Here is a 26,680-nt window from a genome sequence, read left to right as displayed (position 1 = left end):
GTTGGAAAACCAAGGGGTCTATGAAATACCCTGCAAAGTCTGCCCAGCCACGTACATTGGACAAACAAACAGACGAATAAATGCACGTATTGCAGAACACAAGAATGCCGTCAAAAAAGAAGAAAAAACTTCCTCTCTTTTCCAACACATGAAAGAAACAGGACACGAAATTAATTTTGCAGATTCCAAATTGCTCTCTAACATGGAACATCACCACAAGAGAATAATCATGGAAGCCATCGAGATAGAGAAACACCCTCACAACATGAACAAGCGTGACGACACATCCCGCTTGCCAGACATCTGGAAATTAGCCCTCCCCACAAAAACTGACACCAGATCCAGAGGCACACAGAACGCCATCACCAATCAACCACACCAGACCCAAACCCAGACCCTCTCCACAGATAAATTACAGACACCATCCAGTAGCCAAACCATGGTGGCACCTCCGGATGCTGCACCCCCCTGCAATCCCTACACAGATCTGGCTGGCACAGGCCACAAAACCACAGCTCGCCCCTATACACGAAGCCAAGCCAGAGCACAACTAAATGCAGTACAGCCATCTTCTCAGAAAAACTCTTCACAAAGTTCAAGAGGTCAAGACACAAAGGCTTTAGCAACTAATCCACACCTAATGACCCACCTAAGTGGTACTCAGGATATCACTCAAGAAATCACTCAAGATATCCCTCAAGCAATTAAGGAACAAAAGAAGAAAAGGCACACTAGCCTGGGAACTTCCTCTCTGCCCAGAACATTGGAGGCTATACACCACACCCCTCAACAGTATTTATAGGAACTCAAACACTGAGATCCTGCTCTGTTCCAGTAACAAGAAGCCGAAAGCACCAGCCTGAAGATGACGAGTGAGACCTCGTCGAAACGTCGCCTAGACACCCCAACTTTTACACGGGAAGACACCCGAGGACACCAAAACCTGCATATATATATATATATATATATATAAATATAATATGAAAAATGATCTTACCATATATTAGCATAGCAAAAGATTTTCTTTTGGCTGTGATTTAAAAGATTACATGCAGTATGGAATGTGCAATTTACAACACAAGTGGCAAGCAGCGATTCTATCGTCCATTAGAATGTTGTTGAATTGTGCACTCCGGGCATCAATAATAAGGTTAAATCTACTCCTTCACTGCAAGCTCCTTAAGTGCTTCTCCCTTAATTATGTTTCATGTCCCTCCCCGCCCCTGGAAAATAAAAAGAGCCACAAGGGAAGGTCTATTTCTGGTTGGGAAAAGGGTTAAAAAGCCTCTCTGTGTCTAGTTTTCTATTTAAACGCAACCTTCCCCAGGCTGCACACACATATACATCACAATGCTCTGCTTAATGTGTAGTTGAGTCTCAGTTTACAATAATGTTCCCATTAGACACTTCTCCTTCACTAGAAGACCTCTCTTGCAATGATCATTTTGCTGCTTCATTCTGCCAAAATAAATAACCATAATGTGGCCATCTTCAAGGACTATTAATGTGCACATTATTTGTTAGTTATTTCTTGATTTTCCATATAATAAGGAATGCAACTTGAAAGGAGCACTTGGCCTGGTACCTTCAAACCAAATACCATGTACTGTGTTCCAGCTGCAAGAGAATCATGAAAAGGAAAGCTATATACTTGTAATAAAACTAAGGCCATTAATAAATTGATAGAGAAGTAATTGTTTTAATGGGAAAATACAAACTAGTTACCTTAACTTTCTTCGCATTGTTTCTCTTTTCAGTAGGCTTTCACTTACACTTCTGGTTAAAAATGTCACTACAGCCATGCTTGGGTGTTTTTACATTGAAAAAATGCAAAATAATGTTTTCCTTTGCTGTGTTAAGGTTTCATTCTACACCATGCGTAACATATGAATCTGGGCTAAAGAATAGATTAGAGGCATAGATTTTACAGTTCAAAACTAAAAGAATTTCACAGATGAGCATGGGGCCATATTGCCTACAAAGTTCCATGTAATTGCTTTACTTGCAACACAGACTCTAATTCTACTTCCGTGCAATTTAACAGATTTATGAGAAGCCAGATGTTGGCAATTATGGAAACCAACATTATTCATATTCTCAGTACAACAGACCTGTTTGCACTGCAAAACCCAACGTAATCTATTATACATATAACCAAAGGAGAAGAGGCATCCTATTTACATACCCCCAAATACTTCATGCTGAGAGCTCATAAACAGCACTGCCAAAAGCAGCAAACCTTGCCAATGAACAAATAATAAAGCAAAAATCCCAACACCTTGTCATAACTCCGTTTAGGCGCCTAATGCAAATTATAGTTTATTATGTTCTTGTGTTTGTTATTTAATATCAGCCAGTAATCAAAATATCAGGCTCAAAAAAGTGGCATCCATTCCAAGTTCAACTTGGAACACAATTAAGACTACTAAACAAGCAAATGTTTTAAACCTATACATGAAGCATTTTTAGTGCTTCATGACACAATTTAAGGAGCTAGTTTTGAAGCAGAAAGTCCAAAATGAACTGGGTCTGGTCTACATGAGGATTTTCTTGCCTACAAGCCTTCTCTTCTTTCCTTACAGTCTCACCCTTCCATTGTAGTCCTTAAATGGGGCCCTGCTTTTAATCCTTCTCAATTCAGAAACATTACCATGGTAAGGATCCCCAACACCACCACAAAGCTTGGTCATTTACCCCATAATGCAAGTTAAGTAATGCATTCCCCTTGCTCGTGACAGGAGCCAGTAACCAGAGGCAAGCAGAGCTGTGCTCACTAGCTAAGCAGGCCTTTGCCTAGCTTGCCTTACTGCTAAAGTGGAAATGAAGGTTTTAAAATATGCTCAAATGCATCAGAATCATAGGAACTGTAGTTGACCCTAATCTCCTCCTCTTCAAACTGGCGGAGTGGTTGCATTTGTGAGCCATTTGAAGTATCACTCTACTTGTGATTCCCAGAAACTGGCGTTCAGAGATATACTGTCTCTGACACTGGAGGGAGTGCACGGCCATCATGGCTAGTAGTGATGGATAGCCTCAACTGCCATGAATTTGGGTAATATCCATCTAAAACCATTAGCACATCTTGTGGTGAGGTACTATGTGTTTTGTGAAGAAGCACTTTCTTTTGTCTTTGACAGAATATTTCAAAATTCAGCTTCATTAGATGGGCCTGAGTACTATCAGGGAGGGAGAAAAGCTTGTTCTTTTCTTCTTTATCTACCCCTGCATAACCCTATACACATCTATCAAGTCCCTCCACTTTGCCTTTTCCCCTAAACTAAAAAGCCTCAAATGTAACCTTTCCCCAAAGGAGAGTTGCTCCACACCACTGATCATTTTGGTTGCCCTTTCTGAATGCTTTCCAGCTCTTAAACAACCCTCTTTAGGTTATGAGGCTAGAACTGTACACAATAGTCCAAGTACGATTACACCATAGATTTGCAGAATGACGTGAAATATAGGCCGTTCTATTTTCAGTTAAGGGACACAGGTGGTGCTGTGGGTTAAACCACAGAGCCTAGGACTTGCCGATCAGAAGGTCGGCAGTTCGAATCCCTGCAACGGGGTGAGCTCCCATTGCTCGGTCCCAGCTCCTGCCAACCTAGCAGTTCAAAAGCACGTCAAAGTGCAAGTAGATAACTAGGTACTGCTCCGGCGGGAAGGTAAACTGCATTTCCGTGTGCTGTTCTAGTTCACCAGAAGCGGCTTAGTCATGCTGGCCACATGACCCGGAAGCTGTCTGCAGACAAACGCCGGCTCCCTTGGCCAATAAAGTGAGATGAGCGCCGCAACCCCAGAGTCGGTCACGACTGGACCTAATGGTCAGGGGTCCCTTTACCTTTGCCTATTTTCAGTTGGTCTTTTTTCTTGGGTGTCCTGGTTCCCACCCCAAACACCACAACCGAGGCTCCTAACGTGTGAAAGGGAAGAAAGCTTTATTCAAGGTTAACAATGGTACAGGTCAGGCTACAGGGACAGAACAACAAAGGCACACCTAGACAATTCAAGAACAGCATCAGGACAGTGCCAGATTTCAGGTGGATCCCCTGCACAGGGGGTACAAAATAACACCTGTATTTATACGGGTTCCTACTCAAAGTTAGGGCCCAGGCAAGCAGGTGATTGACTTGCTGCAACTATGATACAGTGCACTTGAGAGCATGCACCGAATGGAAGGCAAGAGAGAGGAGGGCATGAAAATAAATATTTAGGGGGCACACCGAAATATGTCCTCAGGACACCATATTACTAAAGTCTGGCCCTGATCAGGAGTCAAAGACTGGATGGAAGCTGCAAAGATGTCTCAACAAATGGCCATTCCCCACCCACCAGCTTTTAACAAGAGGTTTCTCTAAGGGGTGCCAACCAGTTCTCAGTGATGGAGGTTTTATTTGGGGTGGGGTTGTTGCTGCATTTTGTTTGATTACATTTTATCATATGCTTCCTTAAATCTCTGAAAATCATACTTTTAATTTTTTAAAAATAGTTTTTTTATATAAAAACTCTGCTACGTTTATTTTTACTTACTGCATTTATCGGAGAACCAGAACAAACAGAAAGAGCCATGCCTTACTCAGTTGCATAAAAAAAACCAGGCTCTGAAAAAGGGAGAGGCCTTATGAAAGATTGTATTACTTGGAGGTAAGTCTTATTGTGTTTGTTGGGGCTTCTTTCCAATGAAGTGCACATAGCCTGTGTGGTACCAAAATGGCATTAGAACAGAGAGAGACTCATTTAAACTGAAAAAATTCTTCCATTTTTCAAATTGTAAACGAGGAGTAAGAAAAGCACATAATGTTAATTGCACTTGTAATTAGGAAAAATTGATATAAACATATCTTAGGTAAACTGAATATTTTTCTTCCTCTTCTTGGCATGAATCTTAAATCAATTTATTCATGAGAAGAGCTCTACTGAAATCACCTGAACAAGCAAAGTGTGTTCAGCATCACAATGGATAATTTCTACTGACATGTAGCTTGATTAAAGATTGTGTCCAGGACTTGGTGTCCAAGACATGGATGAAAAGTAATGAAATACTCCTGATTTTGATGTAATTTGCATCTCTATTCAGACAGTTTCTTGCTTGTCAAAAATGCAAATATCCTCATGAAAACTGAAATGCACAAAATTCAGCTCAGCTCCAGTTTAGATTACTGACAACACAATCCTATGCATGTCTACTAAGATGAAAGTTCTCTTTAGTTCAATGAGACATACCGGTACACCCATGTTAGTTTCTGAAAGGCTGAAGGATTAATCACATGGAAGAGATGGAGGGCTTGGGCATTTCTAAATAGTCCTGGAAAACCCATGTGTGATTCAGTCATTCAAATGTAAGCAGAGTGGTTCGGGATCCAGCCATAAGAAAGCAGCAATCATATACTGTTATGTGCAGAAATGGGCAACAAGCCTTCACTGAGTTACTGCTCATTGGGGTTGGTAGTGGGTTCAGGCAGAGCACTTCGCTGGCCCCAATCCGGCCAGCTACCCCTCACATGCTCCTACTGCTCAGAATCTATCTCTACCCTGTGCATTTGAGAATGTAGTCATAATGGATCGAAGTAAAGTTGTTGCAGAATTTCACATATCTGCCAGGGATGAGAGGACATAAGATATTCCAAGTGATTTTTTTTATATATATAAAAACCACTTTTAAATGCTTAAAATAGCTGTTTAAAACTATTTTTTACTGGTAATCTTACTGTTTTACTGTAAGCTGCTGTGAGGTTGTAGTTGTTTTTACAGCCAAGTGGTGTATGAATTTTATGAGGTAAAATAAATAAACCCAATAAAAATTCAAAACATCCTGGTGTTGTAAGAACTATCATTTCCAGCATCTGTTTAAAAATATGTATTTTTCATTTGTCCTAAACTGTTCCACTGTAACATAGTTTGTTACCTTCATCATCCAGTCATTAGAAAGCAGCAATCATATATGTGCAAAATGGATAACAAGCCTTCACTCAGTTACATCACCATCATCAAAACTATTTCTTTTAAATCTAAATATGCCTTTCCATCTAAACCCAATCTACCAATCTCTCTTCCCATTATTCTGTCTTCTAAACCCCTGCAACTGTCTGTTTTCAACTCTTATCAGCAACTGGTCCCTCCCCTCCCCAAGATCCCCAAAGTAGATCCTCAATCTATGGCATAACCAAAAATATATGCTTATAATAAACATGTAGTTTTGTAATATATTCAGTACCTATTACACAGTTGATATTGCCACAATACCATTCAAAAATCTGACCAATAGTGGGCAGAAGTAGTGGACAATAGGCAGGAAGATCTTCAGTTTGGTCTTTCTCATATCTTCTGAATACTTTGTTTTTAACTGATTTCTACTGAGAATTTTAGTATTTTATTATATATTTTTTAAACAAGAGGGTTTTTTTCAATTAAGAGGTATATAAAATATGTTAAATCTGCTGCAGAAGTGCAAATTATATGGAGTGCCAGGCAGTTTCCCCTATAACACCGTAGGTGGCATCAGTTGCAAGAGAGAACTCCCTTCTTAGATTTCATGACTATATATTGATAGATTATATCAAGATTATGCCAAGGAATGACATCTGCAGACTTGATAGTCAATGAATTTGTTATTTATTGTGTAAACTATGTTATATTTAAAACTCTTTTTTAGCAGATTCATGATCACTCATGAAGGAAATAGCTCTCAAACTAGCCTGATTTCTCAAGTAGAAATACTACATTTTGATGTGAAGATTTAACGATATCAACTATATGAAATCCAGCAAAGCTGCACGATAAATATGACCCTTGCATTTCTTTTCTGGGAATACAATATGTACATCCATCTGTAGAAAACTATTCTGATTCATTTACCTTAACATTTCTAGCTTCTTTTAGACAGACTGGACATTTGCTCTTAGTATTTAATGGGAAAGTACCAGTTGCTTTTTTTATTGCTATTTATTTGGAGTTATTACTGTATTATTTCATTTTGTTTCTATATTTTTAAGAGATGCAGCCATGTCAATGTCAATGCAAAGAAAAAGCAGTAGGCAGGCAGAGGAAACAGGGAGGTAGGCAAGTCATAGAATCAAACGTTTTGAAAGGTACCTCGAGGATCATCTAGTCCAACACTCTTGCAATGCAGGAATCTCAACTAAAACATCCATGGCAGATGGCCATCCAACCTCTGCTTAAAAACCTCCAATGAAGGAGAGCAAGTGAGTGGTGCAAGCGCTGAGTGATGGGCTCAGATGAACAGCCAGGAAGGGCCAGGGCAGCTCCCAGCAGCTGTACTGCTCAGCTGCTACTGTGCACCTGCCCCTGAGGCTGCTGTGTTGGCTTCAGCCGTGTCAGAGGCTATGGAGGAAGAAGCGTCAGCAAAGTAGGACTGTGGCTGGGGAGCTGCCTCAGCAGGGAAGAGGCCTCCTTCATTGACCACCACTCCTTTTAATTCTCCTCTCCATAGCCACTGATGACAGTAACACAAAGCTCTTGGGACCGGGGTGAGCTGTGAAGGGATGGGGACTGACCCCAGGGTGTAGAGTTTGGAGGGTAGGAGAGCTGTGAAGGGGTGGTGTGTTTGGCAATTTATAAAGAGAGGGGTTTGGAACTTGGGTTGATGGGTAGGCAAGCAATGTAAGCCAGGGCAGGAGCCCCTGGTTATTTTACAATATTTACATGCTGCCTTTCCACTGAATTGTTTGAGTTGTGCATGACTGTGCAATGTGGTATGTATTGCATTTCACAGAGTTTGGTAAATAAACAAAACTGAGTGGGAAGAGGAGAGAGAGGTGGGTAGCAAGGGATGGATGCTAACAGAGTTGGCTTGCAGTTGGGGCTACAAAGATTAAGCTGTGTTCATGTGCACATCCTTGTGCATTGTAAGTCAGGGGTGTAGAAACTGGTCACCCAGATGTTGATGGACTACAACTCCTATCATCTCTTACCATTGGTAAGAAGTTGATAGATGTCCGAGCCCAAATCCTATTTACACGTTTTTGTTTATACTGTATCATTTTGTAAAACTGACTCATTAAAATGCCAGAAGCAGAACAGTTTTTCAGAGGTGCCACTTTCTCCCCTCCCCTTTGCTTAATTACTTCTCTGAGTAATTTACCTCTGTGCTTCATTATAATTGCAGCAGAAGGCAGAGAAACAATGAAAGCAACTACTGCAAGTTCATTTACTTTGTTTCCCCGACACTTAAAATGTTCCTGTGGCACCAAACTTCATCAAGAGTAATTCTGCATTTAGTGGGCATCTATTTTTGCAGGACTTTTCACACATAACACAGTTCTAAGAGTTATCCTGTCAGGGTGAGAAAACATGATAACTGTCACAAAGAAAGAAGAAGAAATAACTACAAGAGTGCTAATTTCAACTTCAATGGTACATTAAGCCATTACAATATAATCAGATATAACAAATGTATGCTAGGCTTGCAACCAACATATGCACAAGTTGAAGCTATAAACATTGCTTTGACAAATCATTATTCACAGGCAACTTGCCATTTAACATGCAATTTATTTCCTAGTTTTTAAAATGAAAGCTAGTAGCACATCTAAAAAGAAATAGCGTGGTTTTAGTGAGACCGTGAAACATGTACTATGTTAACTTTTAATACTGTTGAACTTTAGAATATCCAAAGCCATAATATAATTTTTGAAATATGGTTAGGACACTGTTTCTTTCAAGCTGTTTTTTTTAAAAGAACAGAACTGTATTTTTAAAGAATTGGATGCATTTTTATGAGTTCCCTTCTCTGTTTACTTGCAGTTGATATTTTGCAGTGCATTAAAGATAAAAAATTTAAAAAAGAAAAAGATTCCAATCAGAAAGCTAGCAAAATGTGTTTGATTTTGCCACCTCAGATTGTTAATACATAGAATACAAAATATAAATAGTATAAAGTAACACATACACACAATGCAATGGAAAATAATTGAGATTGTTTACCTTGCACCTTATAAAGTCTGGCAAATTGGTCACTTGTATGTTATGGCCAATCAAGCTGAGGCATCCACCATTCTGAAGGGAAAGGAAGATAATGCTGGCCAGTTTCTCCTTCTGATGAAGCCCCTCCCCCAATTCTGTGTGAGAGGATTGTGGAACTTAAATGGGTCAGGATGGCAATACCTCAAGGGCCACCTCTCCCCTGATAAACTAACCTGGACCTTGCAATCAGCATCTGAGGCCCTCCTTCATGTGTCCCCCTCCCCAAAAATGTGCCAACATAAGAACGGGCCTTTTCTGCAGTGGCTCCCTATTTGTGGAATGCTCTCCCCAGGGAGGCTTGCCTGTCACCATCATTATATATCTTTAGCCACCAGGCCAAAACTTTCCTTTATATCCAGGTCTTTGGCCTTTAACGATCTCTGGCCTTTCAGAAGTAGTTTGGATGTTTTTAATGTATTTCTCTTTCCTCTTGGTTTAATTGTATTTTTACGTGGGTTTATTGTCTGTTTGGTTGTAAGTTGCTTTGGGTTGCCCTGGACAAGATAAAGCAACTGACAAATTTAATGACAATAACAACAACCACAACGTTCCAGAACATCATGGATAGAGGCAAAGTATGCAGGGGGACAGGTGGGATCTGTGCTAGACTTACTCTCATGTGCACAGTGCAAAACTGCCCTGTTGAATTGCAGGGCGAGAGGTGTTTGCTGTTGATTTCTTTGGATGCTGGCAAGGAACAGAGTGGGAATACTTGCTACCCGTTCTTATCACTCTTAAAGAGTTGTATGTCTTCATTCCAAACACATATGCATAGAGCTGCATAGAGTTGGCACTAAATCCAAAGGTTGGAGTCATCATATAATTACAACACTTACAAAAATACAATCCCCCAGGGCTGGGGATTGTGGGTGGCACTAGCTTAGTCCAGGAGCAGACCCTAGCTAAGCTAAAACATAACAAATAGGCCAGGTAAGGGGGACCATGCCCCCTCCTAGTAAAACTAAACTAAAATACCCAGGTCATTTTCCTCCTGGAAAATGCTTAATTAGCAATCCTGAATCATTAAATCACATATTGTATTAGAGTTCTTTTATAAAGTAGGGCCTGAAATATGAAAACCTCAGCTGCTGCGCTGCATCAATGATGCCATTGATCTGTCAGTGGGCTAAAGGTTGTCACACATTACAATCTAGTGAATTCTAGGGACCTCACCAGGCTACGCTACATCTCATTGGTTCCATTCTGGGTTTCATTTGGGAATTCTGAAGAGTGGATTTAACTTATCCTAAGATGTTTTCATACTTTTGGGAGCACAACCAAGTGGTTCTTTTAGTGCAGATCAAGTTACTGTTTTCTGTCATACTGTTCAAATTGAATTGCAGTAAACTACTAATCCGGATAAAGGCTTGATATGCAACTCATTATGATTTTGCTCCACAATGTATTCCTCATGTAGGATTATGAAGTGCTCTGGAGCCTCTGTGGAACCCTCCAAACCCCTGAGTGCTAACATCCCATTCCTTTTTATGAGCCTTCAATCAGCTGATAATTTTCAGAATTGTAAAGTTATATATGATTAGACAAGATCTGTTCACTGTATTCATATTTTACTTCTATAGTTATTTCTGAAGCCAGTGGAACTATTACAAGCAATCAGTGAGCAATCCCTTTAGTCACATTTAAAAAGAAATTGACTGAAGTACTTTTAAAACATTACAATCTGCTTCAGTATTACATAGCTGCAACTGTTTCTAAAAATTAAAGCCTGTTGGAGACCAGTTTATATAGAAAGTAAAAACTGGTCTAATCTTTTGGCACCAGACTGCAACAGCAGATGGCTCAGCAATGCTATTTAATTAAAATAACCCCCATTAATTTCATATTCCATTTACATCTTACACCTGGACAACAGTGTCTAACCTTGTGAACTTCCACATCGGTTGGCAGGTCAAAATGAGGGCAGTGGGGTTTGAAAAATAATAAAACAACAATAAAATGTTGCTGTGTGTGTTGTTCCTGTTCAGAGTTCCAGCCACCCAAACATGACCTCTTCCAGAATTTTCAACTATTTTCCTCCTCCCACTCAGTTTTTCAGATAGCAGTCCATGACCACTTAGCATGTTCAGTACTCACTGGACTCTTTTTGGCTTCCTCTATTAGGTTTTTGTTCCCCCTTTACAAAAATGTACTTATACAAAACTTGGACCTTCCTGAAGCCTGCCAAGACTTCCCTGTTCCATAGGAATGGCACCATTTTGACTACATATGGACCAGCATTCAGAGAAAGTTGTTTTTAGTATATCAGGAATGGCTATTTTATAAGCCTGAGAGCTGCAATCCTTCCCAGCATACTACAGGGAGAGTAGCCAAAAGAAATAGACATGCTTATCCGATGGCCTTGTGCACAAATCACACAAATGAAGTACACATTGCACACACACATCAGATCACATGATTGCACATCCACCCACACGCACTACACATAGAGTCCCTATGGATGCACCAGAATACCACAGAAAACAGCACAAACGTTGCTGGAAAGGGAGGTAGAAGACGGGTGGAAAGAGATGTGATTTTCCTCCCCATCAGTGCGTTCTATAGGAGGGGTAATGATTTTCCTTCACATCTATCAATGCTGTGATAGAGAGGAAAATCACCTTCCTGTCAGGATGCATCAGATCCCATCAGAGCACTCCCATCTCCTGACAATGGTGGCAGGAACAAGAGAAGAGATGTGTCATTCACCACCAGCACTAAAATGGGCTGGGGACTTGTGGGCTGGAAGAAAGGCTTGTAGGGCTAGGCTGGGGGTTTGCCACCCATATGATATTGAAAAGTACCCTTTTCACATATGAACCAAAGTACAATAGGAACAAATTCTACATATTGTGAAGGATATTAAGGCTTGTATGGAGCATATATTTTTTTAAAAGATAAAAAGTACCCACTCTAATGACTACATTGTCCTAGATATATCCTCATAAAGGTCTTCTGCTTTCAGTAGTCCGAGGGCACCCTGAGGTGGAAAACTTATTTTTTTTATACATACAATTCTTACCCCACCTTTTCTCCCTTAGGAGCCAAAGGTGGCTTACAATGATAAAACAGATTAATATTCATATACCATTCTAATGTTTAAGATTATTCAAGAGAGTGACAAAAGAACTAGACAGACCACAGGTGCATAACGCTGGCTCTTCTGCAAATCATCATCTAAGGGCCTGAATGAGCAAATAAATCATCAATTTATATTTAAGCAATTCAACCATGGGTGCATTTTCAGTGTTCCTAGATGAGAGTTCCATAAGAGGAGGAGGAGGAGTTTGGACGATATCCCGTCTTTCACTCCCCTTAAGGATTCTCAAAGCGGCTGACAATCTCCTTTCCCTTCCTCCCCCACAACAAACACTCTGAGGTGAGTGAGGCTGAGAGACTTCAGAGAAGTGTGACTAGCCCAAGGTCACCCAGCAGCTACATGTGGAGGAGCAGAGACGCAAACCCGGTTCCCCAGATTGCAAGACTACCGCTCTTAACCACTACACCACGCTGGCTTTCACAAGTGGGAAGCCACCACAGGAAAAGCTCTCCCTCGGGTCCACACTCTCCTCACCTCAGCCAAAGGTGTAACTATGATCTGATTGTCTGTTGCACAGCGTAGAAGCCTGGGTGATTGGTACTGGGGGAAGATGCTGTACTTGGGTCCCAAACTGTTCAGGGCTAGACCCTGAATTGAAACCAGTACCATACTGGCAGACACTGCAAGGTGATTCCCCCCCCCCTTAGTGCATAAGAATTCTTTCACAATATCACTTTACTGTGATAAACAACAATAATAACGGGGTGAAATCACTGGTGCCAACTTTAGCACCACAGAAATGAATGAAACAAGTTGTTCCTGAGTCTGCATATATGTATATTAAATCTGTGACTGCTATTTTTGAACAGTAGTAGTTTTTTGTGTGTTTTTTTTAGTAATCCTGATAAGGGTAGAAGTAATGGAGGATCCATTATAAACTCCGAACCCTTAGGGTCCTTATTGGGTTATTTCCATTACTGTGATTTGCAACATAATAACCAGGCAAAATTTGAAACATCCAATAATGACTTTAAGTATGAATGACTTTCATGTGGAGTATTATCTATTAAAGCCATGAAATACTGTGAAATTCATAGTTTTTGACATAATCATGCCTGTGAAATCCACTGCTGAGGATTTATTGGGCATACGTTGCCTCATAGCAACCATCACTTCAAGCCAGAAAACTACACAAAAAAATTAGTGGTGTTAGTTACTAAGCCTTCTAAAATCCTATTTTAACATGCCAGTTGTAGCCCTTTTCTTTGCATTTGAGAGAATCTCGCACTGCATTCCTACCAATATTTTTAAAAGTACAGTGACTGACTGATAGTGACACTCCAAAGTTTCAGACAGGACGCCTTTCCAGCCATATCTGGACATATTTTTACATGTTCTGACAGGAGCAAAGCTGATTTCTGGTTTTGTTTTTCCTCATAGCAATCACAGACTGTTAACACTCAATTTACCTGAATCCACTTAAAGCCTCAATGTATACACAATGTAGAGTACACAGCAGACATCTCACCTTAACCAAGATCTTTCTGCATCTCTCTCAAAGCAGGAGACAAAAAGGAAACGCCCGCTACACAAACAAGTGGTGGCAGCTCAGTGACACTTGAGGTTCCCAAATGAAACTGGCAATGAAAGACAAAGCAGCAATGCAAAAACTGGGCTGGAACCTAGGTTTTGACACAGAACAGACCCTCCCCATCAGCTATTAAGAGCGTGCAAACAAGAATCCAAAGTAGGTTACTGCTTCTCTCTTTCCCTGGCCAGGTGATGGAGGGAGCAAGGGATGTAAAGGTGGAGAAATATTTGAGGTTTTTTGAGGGTGTGGGGGAGGAAAGGCTTGTGGTGGGAAATTGCATGGCAAAGTGAGAAGCCATGATGGCTTAAGGGTTTTTGTGAAGGTCCCAGCATTTTTGTGGCAATTGGAGACCATTTATCCAGCCTCTTACCCTAGAAACGGCCTAGAGGAAAACACAACACCCTCCTCCAGAGAAAAAGACAAACAATAATACACACAAAACCATGCCCAATAAAAGAGGGTGAGAACTCACCTTTATTGAACCCTGAATACAACCCCTCCCCCAAGCAAAACAACCTTATAGTCTCCCCTCTCCAGCACCATAGGCAGGCTGGTTTGGGGCATGTCCTGAACAGCTACTGTCACAGTCCGGTTCATGGGCGGTTGAAGTCCCGGCAGGGGACGTCAGGACCGGGGGCAAGATGGCGGGGTGGGAGCAGGAACGGGGGTCCAGAAGCCAGGAGTCAAGAAGCCAAGAGTCCGAGGGTCAGAGAGCTGGGAGTCAAGAAGCCAAGGGTCCGAAAGCAAGGAGTCAAGAAGCCGAGGTTCAAGGGTCAGGAAGCAAGAAGCCAAACACAGCAAGGCAGGAAGCGTGTTGCTGTGGCAAAGAGCTGAAGGGAAATGCTGACCTTATATCCCTTCCCAGCTCTTGCCACCAGGTGCTGTGAGTTACCAATCGGCCTCACCTCTACAGAACAAATTTAGGAAGACCCCAGTCCTGCAAAATCCTATTGGTCACAGGGCCTGGCTCCTACACGCACACCTGACAGCTACAGCCACTCAGGCAGATTGCTGACAGCCTCAGCAGGGCCTAATCCAGTTGTAAATACCTGCTGGAAACAACAAGCTCTTAGAGAAAGCTTTCTTCTACAAGAGGGCAGGGAAGCGGTTGTTAGTCAATACCTCTCCCTTCTTTGAGCCAGCTGCCTCTCCCCTTTTTACCTCCTTTTGCTGTTTAAATGACTTTGCTAACAGTCCTGAGCAAAACCTAACAAGAATGTTGTTCTTCCTCCATTACCTACTCGGTCTTCACAAAAACAGGTGGCACATAGCCCTGTCAGCATTTGCCTGCTTGATGTGCAAATGTGCTGTGAACAAAAAGTTCAGGAAATAACTTACATGCAGGGAGGTTAAGAAAAATCAAGCTCAGCCACAGAAAAATATAAGAACCATGCAACAACACACATGAAATCCAATCACCTTCCTGTATACAGCACAGCTACCCACTATATCCCCACCTCTCTCTCTCTCTCTCTCTCTCTCTCTCTCTCTCACACACACACACACACACACACACACACACACACCACATATTACACAATCTATCTCACTCGCACATTATCAGCACACATGATTGACAACCTCACAACTCAGTTATAACAACATGCTCTATGTGGTGCTGTCCTTGGGTTTGCTCTGAAAGCTCCGGCTGATGCAAAATGCTGTGGCAAGACTGTTGAGGGAGACAGGCTCTGGCCACCACATAACCTTAAAACTTATATCCATATGCTCCCACACCACACCATATGCTCCCACACACAAGGCTTTTAACAGCTTGGCTCTAGAACACATTAAAGACCACCCAGTTCCTTAGATCCCTGCCTGATTACTGACGTCCTGGGGGGGGGGGGGGAGCCACGGTCACCAGTCCCCTGTGGCTCTGATGCATGGCTCATATCCACCAGGAGCCACATGTTGAGTGTTGTGGGCCTAACTCTGTGGAACTCCCTTCTGGGTGAGATCAGACACAGTTAGACATCCAGAGCCTAGTGAAGAGCTTTTTATTTCAGCAGGCGTCATTTCTGTTCTTATAGTTAGTTTTCAGCCAATTTTGCCTCTATTGCATTGGTTCCGCCTACTGTACACCACTTAGGAACAACTGTAATGGAGTAATATAGAAATAGCTTAAATAAAAAAAACTCATACTGCATATACAACATGTGTCTCTCCCCCCCGCCCCAATTCTCTCTCCAATATGCACACAAGAAATGCAGATACTAACTGGAGTAGTGAACCTTTTCCAAACTCTTCATAATTAAATTTGAGCTATTGGCACCAGCAGCCAACTCTGTTCTGTTGTTCGCTGACCTCTAACACTAGCAGACACCTAAACTTCTGTAAACAAGCCAGTCTTAGGAGCTGGGGGGGTGGGGTTTGCCTCTCTCTGCGTCCATCACAACCCATTAGGTCAACACACCTATCTGCTTCTGGCTGGGCCTGATTTTCGTTTCATACCCACACAAGCACCCATTTTTCTTAATTATTTTTTCCTCACAAAGGCAACAAAAGAATCAAGTGTTCTCTGTTAACTGAAAGAAAAGATAACTGTGCTTTTGGCCACTTTACGATAAACTACACAAAACGTGTTGAGAGTTAACAAATAATGGTAAAATTAAACAAAATTCCAAATGTGATCAATGGAGGGAGGGGGGTATGCTGACTTACAATGTGTTGCAAAATCATTGTGCTGGAAACATTAAAAGATTTGTAAGTTAATGCTTTACATCCTATAGATTTTGCAGCATAAAGAAACATAGATAGGGCCTGTTTTGTCTTAAGTGACCTACCAAGTATAGCTAAGGGAGGCAAATCACCAATATGACCTCTAAATGCACATTTTCTGTATTACATTTAGAGATTTGATGGTTCATCTCTCTTGTAATAATATTTAAATTATATTACACAGAACAGTGCTGAGCTTAAACAAATGGTTGGTTACATCCTAAGTTTAGCGTTAAATGTTGTCTTTGAACATGATAGGCTGTTCCTAGTAGTAAGGATATGATACCATGCAGAACAATAACATAACTTCTCTGCTGTTCTTTGCTTACCAACACAGGACTCCCCGGAAAGTGAATAGGTTCCATTGTCATGGAAACCGCTTCTGCACTCACAGTGGTACCACCCTGGGAGGTTAACACAGCGTGAATGGTTGTGACATTCAATGATGCCCTCTGCACACTCATCAATATCTGCCTCAGAGAAAAACACAAGCCAGCCAGGATATTAATTTCCTTTGACACCAACATTTGCGATACTTAAACACACACACTCTTCTAGAGATAAAGAAACAAATATAATACATATTTTAATGAATGGGTGGACAATCTATCAGTAGCACAGTGGAATTTCACCATTCCTTATCCTAAGTTCACTCTCTGCAATCCTGAGGACTAAACATTTACATTCTTTAAAACAAATGAAGGGAAGTTCCAGGAGGGTTTTAATCAAGACCCCCCACCCCAAGCTTTGGTGACAGCTAGTTGCCAATCTCTTTTAACACAGCAGAAAAAGAAACACCTTGTTTTAAACTCTTTAATCCCCTTATCTACATATATTGTTAATTACTATAAGGATTTGGAAGTGCAATTAAACGTTTAAGTAGGAATTTTTTTAAAAAAAATATCAACTAGAAAACTGCTCCTTAGTTTTGTGTGGAAGCAGTTGGTTCATAGGTTGAATAATTAGATTACATATATACCAAAATGGAAAGCTATGATTATGATAATGATTGAAATGAATGTGCAAACTCTGTGAATTTAAAGTCAGACCTTTGTTAGAATATGCAGATTTGCAGGGGGGAAGTTAATTGCTGCTTATCTCCCCACCCCACCCCCTCAATGAAAAAGGGGACCTTCTGAGCGTGTGTGCATGTGTTTTGTTTTCTCCCACCAGTTTTTCCTGGGTTCAGCCATTTAAATCTCTTCTGCAATTCTCATGCTGCAAAATGGATCTATTAGACTGAACAGAGGAATTTAAACAGATTGATGGGGAGAGCTTCCTGTATCACACACGAGATCTTCAGGAGAGACAGTCCTCTCCAGGGGTGGTCTGGCACCTTCCCACCTCCTTTTTTTTTTTTTTTTTTTTTAGTTCCAACTGACAAAGCATGCCTGGGATCATGGGAGAGTCGCAAAGTCCCTTTGTCCCTGGTCCCTTGGTCTCTTTATAGATTTGGCCATGCAAAAGTGTCATTTGGAGGTTTTAATGCTCAGTAGTTGAGATAGCGTGAAGCTAGGAATTCTTGTCTGGCTCAGATTTTACTTTGTCTATGAGGTACCGGTAAATATTATGAGACCCTGAATTGAGTCTGGAGAATGATAGGTATCACTTTGAATTTCTGCACCTAAATGGAAAAAGGGGGCAGCGGAGAGAGAGAAAAAGAGAAAATCTGAAAATATTACCTTGTGTTGCCATTACACAAACTGCAGCACAGTTAATATAGCAGGGCAGGATAAGAAAATTAGTACTCTTTTGGCCAAATTTTAGGTGCTAGAGTAATAGTCTGGCAGCAAAGATAGATGTTCAGTATTGCTTTTGGTTTTTGGTTTTTTTAGGTGTAGTGTACTGTAGTGAGCCTAATTTCTAGCAAAATTGTCCTTAATCAGTAGTTGTTATTTTAATGCCTGTTCAGCCTCTACAGCATAGATGGGGAACCTGTGGTCCTTCAGATGCTGGATTTGGTTTACAAAATCTGCAAAACCGGAAATAGTGTCTTGGTTTGATAACTTTACCTCAGTCTAAGAACAGAATCCGAACAGTGGAAGGGCACCGTTGGCAGGAGGCATCATTAGGGAAAGCGCGCCTCGGTTTAAGAACGGTTTTGGTTTAAAAATGGACTTCTGGAACGGATTAAGTTCTTAAACCAAGGTGCTACTGTACTAGCAAGCACTAATACAACATTCACCCAATCAGTATACGATCACCTTCCTTTCACATTCTCTACCATCAACAGGTAATCAATCCATCATCTCAGATCTGACAGTGCTCATTCATTCAGCAGGTGAAGAGGGCGTTTTGTGTTTGCTGGGTCCATAAAATGTAAATACAAAATTTTAATTGTCCCTTATCAACTTCAACCCTGGCATTAAAGCTAATGAAGTTCTAACAAAGATGCCAGGTTAAGAGCAACCTTGGATTTTCAAAGGAAGTGGCAAGAGGGGATAGTGAAGTGACTCCCTCTTCCTACAGTTCCAAATCTCACCCAGAGGGAGGAAATGCACATCTTCCAACATAAAGAACGCAATAATCAGAACCAAAACCTATCAAATAGCATACAAATTCATGAAACACCATTTAACAGTAAAATGCAAAAAAGCCCTGCTATTTTTGTTTTTAATATTTTATTTTGTAAACTATTTAGAGATGTGATAAAGCAGCATAAAATATCTTAAATAAGAAAAAATGAATTACAAATTTAGATGTGATGGGATCCTGTAGGATCCAAAAATGCATTTATGTGTCCTCTTCTTCCTGCTTGGTGTCTAAAGGATTCCCTCAAACTCTGGCAAACATGCACAAAAAGGGAATTCTATAGTTGTCTGTTAGCTGCACATCTCTAAATACTTTCAACATAGACATGAGCCACATTTTAATGGTTGAAAATATCAGATTTCCTGCTTTCTTGATAACTCATGTTTCTACTCTGCCTTATAGCTTGTAATTTCAAAAACATTGTATCAGGACAAGTTAGAGAATATGACAAAAGAGGCAAATATATTTTAACAGCAGGTATGTGAGCAGCTGTAGATGCAATGAAGCAAATAAGAGCATACTTTTTATTTTCAAATTGGCAAGTCAGATCTCCCAAAGTACTCCAATAAACATGTGTTGCCTTTACAAAGGTTCCCACCCTCCAGTTCTTCTGCAATGTGGTGCTGATACAGAGCTCATAATCTATAATAAACTTGGCAGATTATTATTGCACCTGGAAGGTAGTCTCCTCTGAGATTTTATGCTGTATGTTTTGGAAGGCAATGTTTAAAATTATCAAATTAATTTTATGTTAACCTTCAAGTAATTAAGAGGCTGTAAAATTTTTGAGGCTGTTCACAGGGGAAAATGGCTGAATCTTCTGTTTAGATAGAACTATTACAAAATCCTCACTTGGATGATTTGCAGGATCACTGCAGGGGGTATCACCAATAATAAATGAAGAATTACTTCTATCCAAAGAGGCAAGATTAAGAGCAATCTGAAAATAAATTCCCTCTCTTCAGATTAAGTACCGGTTTACACATGGCCGGGGCATGTGATTTTGTTCATATGTTGCTTTATCCACAGACCACAGGAATGAGTCTTGGATTCAAGGACCTTTAGTTGCAACAGAAACTAGGGCTTATTGGTGCAATCTGTGCAGCAGCATCGCAGTTCTCATTGCAGGCTCCATATGCAACAGCAGTGAGCACACAAGATAAAGATTCCAGATGAATGACATTTGGTCCGTTTTTAGCTTTTGGTGGTGGTGGTGGTGGTGGGGATTGAGCTCTGTTGTCAGGGACCAGTGTGGTGTGTGGTGGAGGCAGAGGACCAGGGTAGTGAACCAGGAGAGAAGACCAGTGATTTATGGGTGTAACACCACCCAAAATGCAGGAGCCAGGGGAGGAGGGAGAGTCAAGGTAGTCAAAGGTGGAGGAAGGTGGGTGTACTGGATGTGGCAGAAGAAGAAGGGATGATTCAGGTGAGGGACGGTTCAGTAGTTTCCCCACCTTCCCGCACTCCACTGTTTCCTAGAACCAGAAGGGACTTGAAAAGGAAAGAGCAGCAGCAACTTCTGTGCAGGAGAAGTCTCAGGTTTCAGGCACACAACCCATCAGAGGAGGGTATATAAACTGGAGGAGGGGAGGGGCTGCAACTGCAATAGGGCCCAGACCTGTGGACAGCTGCCTAGAGACTGGAAGCATATGAGTGTGTATTTGGAGCACGGTCAAAGTTGCTGTGTTTCTCTTGCCAATAAAGAGTTAACTATCAGATGTGTGTCTTCCTTATCTGGGATGGGCCATGACATCTGTTGATAGGTTAATTGAACTGGTTGTTATGTGTTTGCTATGGATTTTTACTACTGCTAGATGGGATTTTATTGTTGCTAGGTGGGTTTCATTATTTTATTTGCTCAGGGTCAAACTTTGATTTATATTCTCATTGTTTTGTATGTCACCTAGACACCCACTCTAAAGCTCACTGCACAAATAAATTAATTGTTAGGATAGCTGTAAACCTCAGAAAAGAGGGCTTGTAATATTATAAATGGAAACAGGTTTCAGGCAAGGTTGATGATGGCACCCACATCCCATTTAATACAACCCCTGTTCAACTGTAACATTAATATGTGAGTGAAGAACAGGAGAGAAGGAGCAGAAATCATATACCATGTCAGAGCATTTTTTCAGCAGGAACTTGCTGGAACTCAGTTCTGGCACCTCTCAGGTGGGTGCCATTGCCATTATAAGAGAACAAAGGAGGTGTTCATGGTGAGTTCCAGCACCTCTTTTTCTAGAGAAATAGCCCTGACAGTGTTCATTGCCGAAACCTGTTTTAAACTGTGCTACTGTCTGTTTTACATCACTTCATCTCAATGTGTACAAGTTGCAAAAATCAAACATGTGTCAGAATGCTTTATAAATCCTAGTTCTATGGGAATTTCATTGTGCATTGACTATAAAAATAATTGTGGGTAGGGCAAAAATTAAAAATGTGCACTTTAAAAACACCTTGCATGATTTCCAAAGATTAGGTGAGCTTTTAAGGGGTTTGTTTGTAGACTTCAGTGCTGCCATGGGTGCTGCTGTGTGCTTGCCTTTGGATAATCTTGTAACATTACCTTTTATAGCACCAATAGGGCCAAGATATATCTGAATCACCAGCTCTAAGTCTTATTATTTATTTCTGCATATTTATTTCTGCTTTGCAGACTATGTTGCAGGTTAGCCACCAGCTTCATTCAGATCACATTTATATTACAAAATGCCCTAATAAAAGGAAAACCTTTCTGTTATTTAGAGCCAATTCATTGTTATTTTTAATCTTGCCATAGTAACAAAATGGAAAATGGTCACTTGGTATTCACTTTAGAATAGACCAATATGATAATTTGACATAGCAAGCAAGCAGCCACACTGTAATCTCATCATTTATCATTTTGCCTTATTTAGCCTGGTGATGCTTTCATTTCTGCTCTTGCAGCCTCTACTGCTGCTCTTCCTGTTAGCTGCATTTTGGAGAAGTTAATTTCAGCATACGAATGCAGCACAAAGCTAGCTGCCCATTACTGTGGTTTGTGTGGCTTAAAATATTAAGCCTTCTCCAAGACAGTTTTCCCTGAAGTGGAATTTATCATGATCTATTCATGTGCTGCCGCTGATAGAACAAGTTAAATCCTATTGAGTAAGTTCAACTGCAGACCATTTACACACAAACTCCTCTTTTTCTTTCTTCCCTTTGTATTCTGATGTGAAGATTGCTTCCATGGATCAGTCTTCATCTGACCTCTCTAAATTCAATTTTCATTTTTTCATTTGCAAAAATCAATAGAATTTTCCTGCAGTTCATTCTTGTGGCCCAGTAACACTGAAAATATATTTGATTTAGATTTATGGAGATAGATGTTAACTGCTTGGTAGATTGCTCCCACAACATTTAAAACGTGAGGAACTCTGGGTCCTTGTTAACTTCTCTGAATTATGGAGAAAAGGGTCAAACAGTGCAATGTTATGTAAATTATTTTAGGAAAGTGAAGTATAGGACTGGATTACTTTTAAAGTAGATCACTGTCACATGTCAGAATTGCAACATTATCTATCTGATGAAAGAACTGAGGTTAGAATTGAAAACTTAATATCTATTTGGAAGATACAAGAAAAATAGTTAGACAAATGGAAGGGTTGTTAATGTACCCTTCATGTCAAACTTCAGCACTTACACAAAAGCTAAAGGGGGGAGGATCAATGAAAAGGGCCTCAAGCTAGGCATATTTTCATTCTGACTAAACCAAATACAGACAATATGTCACTGCTGAGCTGACACATAGAGGAGGGTGATATGAATGGATTCCTTGCTTCATCAAACACAGGATAAGAGTGATTCAAAGAATACAGTAAAACACAGAATCCTCTACAAACTGGAATAAGCAACACAGTGATTATTTATTAATAATACTTTTGATACTTGTACATACCACTTTCAGTATTCAAAGCACAGCACATACAGCATTATTGTATTCATTACAACAACTTTGTAATGCAGATTCATATAATAGCCATGATTTTCTCTTTTGATTGGTCCAAAATACTACTGTTGAACTGAATCATGACTAGATGAAGGGAACGTATCTTGCCAGTCCTAGCTTGACTGGCTGCCATTTTTTTTCTATGCACAAACCAAAATGTTGGTGCTTACCTTTAAACCTGCATATGGATTGAGAGACAGATATATGGAAGACCACGTGGAGCTGCCTTTGCCCACGTGGAGCTGCCTGCATGGCAGGGTTAGCTGAATAAATGGTTCTGTCAGTTGTGACACCTTACCTATGGAACACTGTTATCTGATGTCTTCTGGGTGCCAAACGAAATCTTTCTATTTATCCAGGCCAAACAAGATGATATGTGAAATGCATGATCATACATGGACTGCAGCACATGAGAAAGATATTAACCATTCTTCCTAGCTGCAGTAATGATGAAAATCACAGCATTGGGAGAAAAGTTTGCCACTTCACTGCACAACAAAAACCCCATCCCGATCACCCATCCCATCGGCAACTTAAAGTGTGCAAATGAAAGAAGAAACAATTGTACATGAAATGTTGTCATTTAAGTCTGGCCCTTAAATATTACTTGAACTGATCCATAATCCTATTAATCAATCAATCAATCAATCAATCAATCTAATCTCTGCTGTGGGTTAAACCACAAAGCCTAGGACTTGCCAATCAGAAGGTTGGCGGTTCGAATCCCCACGACGGGGTGAGCTCCTGTTGCTCGCTCCCTGCTCCTGCCAACCTAGCAGTTCGAAAGCCAAAGTGCAAGTAGATAAATAGGTATCGCTCCAGCGGGAAGATAAACAGCGTTTCCGTGCACTGCTCTAGTTCACCAGAAGAGGCTTAGTCATGATGGCCACATGACCCGGAAGCTGTACGCCAGCTCCCTCGGCCAATAAAGCGAGATGAGCGTCGCAACCCCAGAGTCGGTCACGACTGGACCTAATGGTCAGGGGTCCCTTTACCTTTACTTGTACTTCCAGTTTATGTGGTAACCCCCCTCCCTGGGAAAAGACAATGTTTGAATAGCAGCTGGTTAAGGAACAACATTGGGCAGATGCCATGATTTGATTTTATCTGGACTGTGTCGATATGGCAGCTACCTGCAGTGGAAGGCTCCTGGACTGATACAGCAGAAATACCAGTTTGTGAAGAGAGGATGTGAATTTACAAAGGGGAATCTTGGACTACAGACTTGGACTATAAAGAAGAAGAGTAAGACATAAAATCCACACAGAAACATTTTATTTGGACTTAAACTCACTTGCAGAATGAACGTAGAGGCTGTTGAAAATAATGAAGGATTAACTTCAGAATGTATTAAGGGAATTATAGTAATATTTTGAAATGCAGTAGAACTATGAGATGATTAGGAGTCCCTCCTATCTCAAAGCATGGGAAGTCAGCTAAAAATAATAATTTATAATTAGGCATAACATTGGGATTTGTTTGATTATTGGATCATAGAATCATAGAATCATAGAGTTGGAATAGACCACAAGGGCCATCGAGTCCAACCCCCTGCCAAGCAGGAAACACCATCAGAGCACTCCTGAATTTGTATAATTTGTATAATTTGGAATATATAGTTTGGTTTGATTGGAAAATTTCAATAAATATTATTTTTAAAAATCAATCAATCAATCCACTTAATATGCTTTCAATGCTCTGCTGTTTTAAAATGTTTTCAACAGTTGATTATATTGTTTTGTTTTGATTGTTTCATATTTCTGTCAACAGAGTGGTACTGAAGGATAGGATTTAAATAGGATTTAAATATTCTAAAGATTAAAAAGATTAAAAGTGTTGCAGACAGGATGCAGCGGCTGAATGGAAGTAGCTTGCCTAAGATCACACGGTAAGTTCATAGCAGTACCTGAGTTGTGATGCAGTCTCTTACAGAAAAATGCAAACATCCAGGCTCTGCCTATTATGAGCATCCCAAACAGCAGGCAGTAGCCACCAACCGGTGGCATCCTCACCAGTGGTAGCCAGCAAAAATTCCTCAAAATGAAGTGTTGGATCCTGCGCCAACTGTGTGGCTGACATTTGACAGCAAAGGACCTGATCCAGGCCTCTCTGCTGCTTCAGCCTGAGAAGAGTTAGAGGGTTGGACCATGGGAACCCTTTGAACTCTACAATTCTATGAAGAAGTATTTCCCCCTATTCTTGTCTTCTATCCTGGCTGGTGTGAATGGTGGGGCTGTGCAACTGCCACTCTATCCCACTGCTGCTGGCCAAGGGCTTGGATTGACGCCTTTGCCACAATGCTCATTGACATCAGTTTACTTCAGAGGCCCTTTTTTACTCACGTGGGCTCCACAAACATTTTCCAGGCTTCTAAATCACATATGGGGCCTACATTAGTAGAACAGCTTTCTCATTTGATATCTCTCTGACTCATGGATGGCAACAGAGATGGCAATGGGGGTGGGGGGTGGGAATTGAGCTAGTGCACTCATTATGCCACCGCCCCCCCCCCCCCGTCACATAAGGTATTTAGCATGCCTGAAAACGGCTCATTTGCTGTATTGAGGTAACACAGAATTCATCTCTAGTCCTTTATTCTTCCCCATGATTCATATTCAAATGCTTCATGAATAAGGCAGCTATTCACAGATTCTATTGCATGTTAAATACTTTTTCTATCGTGAACATAGGTTTGCTAACAGGTTGAACAACGTCACCCTGTAGTGACTTTTTTAGTACTGCCAAGTGCAATATTGTTTTGTTTTGTTACTAAATAGGAGAAGAACTGAATTTTGAGGAGGCTGCATCAAGATGCCAACTCTGTCCTTTGAGAACAGGCCCATTCTGCTAAAAAAAAAAACCCAAGCACTTTAGCAGTTTGAATTATTTATAAAGTTATTTATGCAGGCATGATAGGACAATTTGCCTCAAAAAATAAAACATGATGGTTTCAGAACCTAGTAAAAAACAAAGAATTAAAAAAAAGTCATTCTTTTAAAATGCTTCATCATCTTCCTGCCACACTAAATATACTGAAGGAAAGTTCTGTTAGGTTGTATAATACCAAGAAAATATAAAGTTTTAATGAGACAGAAGTGGGTTTTTCAAAATCACGGCCTTTGTTCATAAAAATCTTAAAGAGGGTTGCTGCTTGCATTAAAATAAATCGTATGTCATTTCTCTCTGGCTTTCGGTTGAATAATTAATTAAATTATAGGACCAGCAGTAGCAGGTGATCAGATCCCAGCCAGGCTAGGATTCTGCAAACATCAGCTCCAGAATAATGTAACCAAACTGAATAGAGGAGAAGGGAAAGCTCAACCACATAGAAATGCTTTGGCTGCTAATGCGCAAAGAATGGGATGGAAAATCCAGAGATGGCTCTGATTATTTGGCTCAATAGCTTTCCAAATACTTATTAGAATACCTCAAGCCATTACCAAGAGACAACACTAATATTTCCTAACATTTCACAAATGGAAAAAGAGGCACTCTTGTGCGCTTAAGGTGCTTCCTTCCTGCGCTGCTCCTTTTGCCAGGCCAACTCTTTGTCCTCCTTGATAGTGGCCTGAGGTGGAAAGAGGAAGGGCTAAGGGTTTAGTAGGGTTGGCAAGGGGTAGAGGGTTTGGTTCTTAAGGAAATCAGCCCTGAGTGCTCACTGGAAGGACAGATCGTGAAGCTGAGGCTCCAATACTTTGGCCACCTCATGAGAAGAGAAGACTCCCTGGAAAAGACCCCGATGTTAGGAAAGATGGAGGGCACAAGGAGAAGGGGACGACAGAGGACGAGATGGGTGGATAGTGTTCTCGAAGCTACCAGCATGAGTTTGACCAAACTGCGGGAGGCAGTG

The 26,680-nt window shown here is 40.8% G+C and overlaps 1 protein-coding gene across 5 annotated transcripts in view; it reads right to left on the bottom strand.

Moving 5' to 3' along the window:
* NELL1 (neural EGFL like 1) overlaps positions 1-26,680 on the bottom strand; it is a 381,897-nt gene that overhangs the window by 22,673 nt on the left and 332,544 nt on the right. For 3 of the 5 annotated variants that reach the window (XM_028729018.2, XM_077929586.1, XM_077929598.1), the window contains one exon: positions 16,658-16,798. The exons of the other annotated variants lie outside the window; for them this stretch is intronic. In XM_028729018.2, the coding sequence (XP_028584851.2) occupies positions 16,658-16,798 (141 nt within the window). The remainder of the gene's footprint in view (positions 1-16,657; positions 16,799-26,680) is intronic. 5 annotated transcript variants of the gene reach the window in all.

The sequence above is a fragment of the Podarcis muralis genome, chromosome 1 (assembly GCF_964188315.1).
Source record: "Podarcis muralis chromosome 1, rPodMur119.hap1.1, whole genome shotgun sequence".
NCBI classification, from domain to species: domain Eukaryota; kingdom Metazoa; phylum Chordata; class Lepidosauria; order Squamata; family Lacertidae; genus Podarcis; species Podarcis muralis.
This window is presented reverse-complemented; position numbering and strand designations above follow the sequence as displayed.